This window comes from Sinocyclocheilus rhinocerous, unplaced genomic scaffold (assembly GCF_001515625.1).
Source record: "Sinocyclocheilus rhinocerous isolate Xijiao unplaced genomic scaffold, SAMN03320098_v1.1 scaffold955, whole genome shotgun sequence".
Taxonomy (NCBI): domain Eukaryota; kingdom Metazoa; phylum Chordata; class Actinopteri; order Cypriniformes; family Cyprinidae; genus Sinocyclocheilus; species Sinocyclocheilus rhinocerous.
This window is the reverse complement of record NW_015646369.1, coordinates 773,654-780,598: the sequence shown is the minus strand read 5'-3', so window position 1 is coordinate 780,598 and position 6,945 is coordinate 773,654. Positions and strand designations below refer to the sequence as shown.

Genomic DNA, 6,945 nt, shown 5'->3' with positions numbered 1-6,945 from the left:
TATTTTAAAATAAAATAAAAATAAAAACAAAGTATAAAAAAATAAAAAACGAATTCAAACTATGAATAAAAACTAAAATAGTATCTCAGTGATATTAAAATAACTACTGTTTATTTCAAGACTACCTTGCTGCTGGTTCTCTGTGTTCATTATTGTGAATGAGCTGATATTGTGAGTTCAGGCTATTTGTCAGTATTTTATATGAGTAATGCTTAATGAGATGAATATTTTTAGGGACCACCAGGATCACCTGGAATGCCAGGAATTACAGGAAAACCAGGAAAACTTGGAGACTTTGGCCTGTCGGTATGTAAATTCGACTCATTTTAAATATCATAGAACTTGTTCTAAAGACATTTATAGAAATTGTACAAATTTCAATAGAAAATGAATATATGTGCCATTCAGCCTAACCAAATCTATGGTCACTAGCTATAGGTCATGTGATTTCTGACTCATCATTTCTTATCTGTCGATCACAGGGACCTGTTGGCATGAAAGGAGAGAAGGGTGAAAGGGTATGTGTCGCTTTAATACAATTTTCATACAATTTGCATTGTACACCCAGAACAACCTAGCAAACACTTACAATACCTTAGCAACTACCTCGCAACGCCCTAGTAACCATTACGAACCAGAACATTGCGGCTGAAAAATCCTTTTGCATGAGCAAGAACAATCTAGAATATTCTGTTTTCTGTTTTCCAGGGAGATACTGCGTCACAGAATATGATGCGCTCTGTAGCAAGACAAGTCTGCGAACAACTAGTCAGCAGTAAGGCACTTCAAAATAATAACAAAAAAGGTTACACTTTATTTCGATAGTCCACTTTAGACATTCTATTAACTATAAGTAACTTTGTAACTACATGTCAACTACATGTCAACTAATTCTCATTAATTTGCAACTACATGTCTACTAACTCTCAGAGTAGACTGTTAGGGTAGGTTTAGGGTTAGTAGAATAAGTTGACAAAGAAAGTGTTAGAAGATATCAAGCAGACAGTCTACTAGTACTCTACTAACTGCTAGTTGACATGTAGTTGCAAAGTTACTTACTGTTAATAGAATGTCTAAAGTGGACTATCGAAATAAAGTGTTACAACAAAAAATATTCCAGTCACTGCTGCATCAAGTTTTGTTCATGTTAAAACAGAAAATGTTTCATTTGCTTGTAGGACAAATGAGCAGGATCGACATGATGCTGAACCAGATCCCCAGTAACTACAGGAGTAATAGTCCCGGTCCTTCTGGACCTCCAGGCCCACCTGGCAACCAGGGACCCCATGGAGAGTCAGGTCAGCCCGGACCCAACGGGTTCCCAGGAAATCCAGGTTTGCCTGGGCCTCCAGGAGAAAGAGGTATGCAGTTACCTCACATGGGAAGAAGTCTAGTTAAAGATGGCAAAATAAGGCATCTTTATGTGTCATAGTCATAGAGATTTCAGGGTGGGCTCAAACACCTTGAATGTATTTGTGTATTTATAGGTTTATTTTTAAAACACAACTAAGATTTTCCTCAAAAACTGAAACAATTGTTGATGCACATGATTGTAATGGATTCCATTTTCCGTTTGGCATTACTGCCAATCAGACACATATGGTTTGCATTTTTTAATGCATTTTTTAATGCATTTACCCTTAACATCCTAGGATTGGCCGGAGAGAAGGGTGAAAGAGGAAGTCCAGGCATTGGCACTCGAGGACAGAGAGGATTACCTGGACCTCCTGGTATGTCTTCGTTCAACCTAATGCCACCTCAGCTTAACCGGTCCATTTCACTGCTAATTAGTTTGTATACACACTTGCCTTTTCAAGGCTTTCAGTCACAGTCTATCCAAAACCTCCTGATTAATGGAACCAATTCTAATTATCGTTAACATTTATTTAACAACTGTGATTTCTACGTTGTTATTCCGTATCACAATGTTTCTCATTCGGGGACTATTTAGGCATGACAGATGAACATTAGCGCAAAATGATGAATCATTAAGACATGAATGGCCTGTTACACAACTGTTGCCATTAGTTTTTCCGAACGATCAGGAACAGCTTTTTCCCTTGGATTGTTTATTTCCCTCAAGCGTGTGCTAACCCCTCATCAAATCCTGTTGTGACAGTTGGGATTAAGGGAACCCTAAGAGTCAGTCAGCTGAAGTATTTGTCTCAATACGCCTGTAGCAATATTCAGACAAATCATTTTTCAGATATAAAAATATTTAGGGTGTTTTCCTCTCTTGTGCTGTTTATGTATGCTTTTAGCCTTTCCAAAGGATTGAGATCCAGGGGCTGGATTCACGAAAATCTGAAGTTTTCGGTCACACTTTAGTTTGGGGTTCAATTCTCACTATTAACTAACTATTAATAGTAAGGTGGTTGTTAAGTTTAGGTATGGGCTAGGGTTAAGAGATCTAAAATATTGTCATGCAGAATAAGGCATTAATATGTGCTTCATAAGTACTAATAAACAGCCAATATGCTAGTAATATGCATTGCTCATAAGCAACTAGTTAATAGTGAGAATTGGTCCCTAAACGAAAGTGTTACCGAAGTTTCATAAGATTGTAAGTTTGTAAGAAAGTGCAATTCTCAAAAACAATCCTCAGAAGTTCTCAAATATTTTCTTGAGAACATCTGAATTTTTATTCTGAAAAGAAAATGACCGTTTTCACTGATCAATTTAATGATAAACACCTCAAAGGCTTCTTTTTGCACGCACTTATCTTAGATTACCATAATAATCCTAATAAGTGTGCAGCTGTGCACAATGGTTTCATCTTGACTGGTTTGATGGGATTTTATCTTTTTTTAAGGTGCCTGGGTATTAGAAATAGCTATTTTTAATTCATTTGCACTCTGTCTTTTTGTGTGCACACTATTAGAGTGCTGAAAATTACGTTAATCGAAAATTTTATTAATTAAATATAAATACAAGGTACCCATTTGACTCATTTTGTAGATGTTACTGAATTCCGAATTCAGCAAATAGTCACGTCTTGAATATACATGACCAATCATTGTCTACATTGTCAATCACTGGCATCACTTCAGAGTAATCATGCAAAACCTTTGTAATAGTAAGATGTATTATATGTAGCTAGCGTTATGTTGTAATGCTTAATTACAGCACGTAATATAAAAATATAGGAGGCTATCTTTACTTCAAGAAGTTATGATTTTTAAGAAAATTCTTTTCAAGAATTTGAATTCTTCAGTTTTGTCTTAATCTTAAGAAAAAATATAAATACAAATAAATATGTTCTTAAGAAATATATTTTGGAATACAAAATAATCAAAACTCTCCCCCCCCTTAAGTAAGAAAATATGAAGAAAATAGAAGTTAAGAAGAATTTTATTCTAAAGTATGTTCATGAATGAATTCCATTCCATTATCAGTGGAACATCTGTGTTCTTCAGTTGACGTGGAGGGAAAACCGCATTACACGCAGCTGATCCACTGTCAGGGCAATCAGCACGCTTATTTCCTGCTGGCTGTACCTTAATCAACAGTCAAAATGATCTTACTGTTCAGTTCAAATCTGAAATTCTCTCAAATGATCTCATGATCTCGAGACATCTGTGGGTAGTTGTTTCAATAAGACTTGTTGTCTAAACATTAGCCATTTATGCTTGTTCAGATTGACCAAAAAAAAAAAAAGAGTCTTTAACAGGACAGATAAATTAAATCAGAAGCAGGTACAATGTTCAATGACAGTGTCAATGTTGTGACGTTCATGATTTATGAAATGAATTTAGTTCAAGTTAGAATAGTCTTGAATAGTCTTTGAAACCCCTTGCCTGTTAGGGGCCAATGCAGAAGTTGTCACAGAAGTTATAACAATAATAATCTGCACCCATTCCTCCTGATACATGAAAACCTGGAAACAATTCTGTTTTCAGTAAACAAGGCACTTCCATTATCATAAGAAGCAAAGCTGGCCAAAGTGGTAGTTTCCATGCTGAGCCCTGATCACAAGTCCCAAGTAATCCAGTTATTATTGGAGAGAATTTGTACAGACATGTTTCGCGTTCTGAGCGCAGTCTCTCCTGATTCACTCATCCCAGCGCAACACAAAGGGTCTGAATGAAGTTCTGGCTCCATGGTAACTACAACAACATTCAGTTCAACAAACACAATTCTGCACTTTCTCCAGGGGATGCATTTAATTACTATCCAGTCTGCTAATGTAAAACCACGCATTTCTAGGAGCTAGAAAACTATAAAGAAGTGGAAACATCTCCCTGGTGCAAACAATGCCAAGACCTCTCTGTGAATGAGATACACAGCGATCGTATACGTACAGTAGGAGGAAGCTTGCGGTGACTCACTGTTTGTAGTTTGACTTGTGTTTTCTGCGGAGGCTTTATTGGCAACACATGTGCTGACTTCAGAGTGCACGAGAGCGAGAGTCGAGGGACAGCATTCCAGTTTGGTTTATACCGTCTAGACAGAAAAGGGTCGGGGGGGGGGCAGAATTACCCCTTCTCCCTTTTAATTAAGCAGTCAAAATATTTAAATTACAGTGCTCGAAATCAATTTCACCATCCGCAAAACCTAGAGGCGAAGTAAAGGATGCTTTCTTACACCTCCTCTCTTTCCAGGGCCACCGGGGCAGTCTCAGATAGGGCCCCCTGGTCCCTCAGGCTCAGCGGGGCCCCGGGGCCCACCAGGGCAGCAGGGTGGACCCGGAGTCAGAGGACCACCTGGACCTCCAGGATACTGTGACTCCTCTCAGTGTGTAGGCATCCCTTACAATGGACAGGGTTACCCAGGTAAGCACAGTACAGTTGCGTGATTGTCTTGAGCTCTGTCCCAAAACCTAGTGAGCTGTCTTGTTGAGGTGTGTTGAGCTTCTAAATGAAATGGAACCCTCAAATAATTTGAAAACAACAAATAACATTGATTCCAATGGAATTTGATGTTAACATGTTGCTAAGCTAACAACACAAATATTGGTTAATACAGTGAACATTACCAAACTTTTTTTTTTAAACATTGTTTTTCACTTTGCTGAAATCTGGGGTAAGTTAGGAGAAGGTGAACAATGTGTAATTATTTTTAAATTGTAACATAGTTGCATCAGCCAATTTGTTATTTAGGGAAATAAATAGAAACATTTGCTTAATATATTCTATGACTTATATACAGGCACATTAATATATACATATTTAATGGCCCATATATTAATTGAAGATATGTCTTAATAGATGGGATGCATAGTAGGAATAGTATTTTACTATTTTGCACAATTTCTCAACCGATACCGATACCGCATATTGTTCAGAATTTGCCGATACCAATAGCTTGGGTTTCTTAAAGGAAAAAAATGTCTCCCAACTAATGCTGTGGGACTATTTTCAGGCGCTGCGTAATATCATTGCGCCTACCGCCAGACCCGGAGATCGGCTGAATGGATTCGAAAACGGTAAAACTCAGCTGTTTAACTCTAGGGGAGTTGGAAAATGAGCCTATTTTCAAAAATAGTGGAGTGTTCCTTTAATCCCAAACTATTATATTCAGTTGCTATTTATTTTCAGATATAAAAATCACACTCTTTTATTGGCCGATACCGATTATTGATTAATGAGTGCATCCCAACATCCCCAATAGTTTTATTTTTATTTTACTTAATTAGCCTATGATTAGTTATGCACCGAAATTAGTTTTTTTTTTACCAAAACACCAAAACCAAAATTGAAGTTTATTTAATATTTAATTAATCAACTTTATGTATAATCAACACTAAAATAAAAACTGAGTTGTGTATAAACATGTAAATTGTGAATAAGGCAGTTTGTATATCAACTTTCGTAAAATTCGTTGTATGTTGAAATATTAAACATAAATGGTGGCAATAACAATAACTTGTCTTCATGAAAAGTTCATACAAACAAACATTAAATAAGTAATATGACAAATAAACATATAATGTAATATAAGAGCGTAAACAGACAAAACAACCATTGATATTTAACGTAATACAATATCACAGATTACAAAGAGACAAAATTAGATCAGTTAACCTAAAAACTGTTTTGACTGACCTCATGTGTATTTTAGTTAAGGCAGCATAATGCTGTCTAGCTAGGCAGCTCAGCAGGGTTTGGAACAGAGCTCTAGAGTAAGCGGCTAATCATATGATTGCTGTCTCTTTGCTTAACAATATAGCTAATCGATGAAGAATTGCATGTTTATAGTTTTGATGGTAGTCGTTTTGCCACTGAGATGAACTAACACAATCTTTAACCCATTTCAGGTTTTGCGTAGTTTGCTATCTAGACTGCCTGATCCCTTGCACATCCCGTGTCAGCGAGATTAGCACTCGCTCTGAGCTAATAAGGATAACCACCATGGATATGATTGCTGAATATTTGCTGGCCAACTCTTAAAAAAAAAACCCCAATCAAACCAAAGAAAGGACTGGACTGCCACTAACACCAGCTGTGCGCTACTATATCATACTGGAGCCAGTGATGGTTACAGACCCGTGGCCCGTTTGCATCTAGAGCAGCAAGAAAGAGCTTTGTTTCGCTGAGAACGCATGTGAAACTACTAACAATGAGCGTTTATGTTAACAGTGTTCAACAGTGGTAGCTCTTTATGAGGGTGAGATGATTGTAAATAAACTAATTGTGCCTTGTAAATGTTAATCGATGATGCAGTGGGCTAAAGTTAACAGGTTAACAGCAGTGATCAAGCTTGCTCCTGATAAATTGCTTCTTGCTGACGTTTCCTTTTCATTTGTGGTTTTCATCTTTGATGATACATGTAGGCAACGCTCAGGTTAAAAATGCAGTGTGTGCCATTAGTATATGCAACCATGAAGTTTTCGGTATATTTGCAGAGTGCTACGGTTTTCTTTCATTGTTTGATATTGCGATTTCTATAATTGTATGATACCTCACAGCAAGTTTTCACAAATGCATTTATACACGTATGTTAGAT

The 6,945-nt window shown here is 36.9% G+C and overlaps 1 protein-coding gene across 1 annotated transcript in view; it reads left to right on the top strand.

Annotated features, from left to right (window-relative positions):
* Positions 1-6,945, top strand: part of LOC107707656 (collagen alpha-1(XII) chain-like) — an 80,572-nt gene that overhangs the window by 72,473 nt on the left and 1,154 nt on the right. Inside the window, exons 59-64 of the mRNA XM_016511736.1 lie at positions 235-306; positions 483-518; positions 709-775; positions 1,179-1,361; positions 1,653-1,730; positions 4,602-4,772. Of these exons, the coding sequence (XP_016367222.1) occupies positions 235-306; positions 483-518; positions 709-775; positions 1,179-1,361; positions 1,653-1,730; positions 4,602-4,772 (607 nt within the window). The remainder of the gene's footprint in view (positions 1-234; positions 307-482; positions 519-708; positions 776-1,178; positions 1,362-1,652; positions 1,731-4,601; positions 4,773-6,945) is intronic.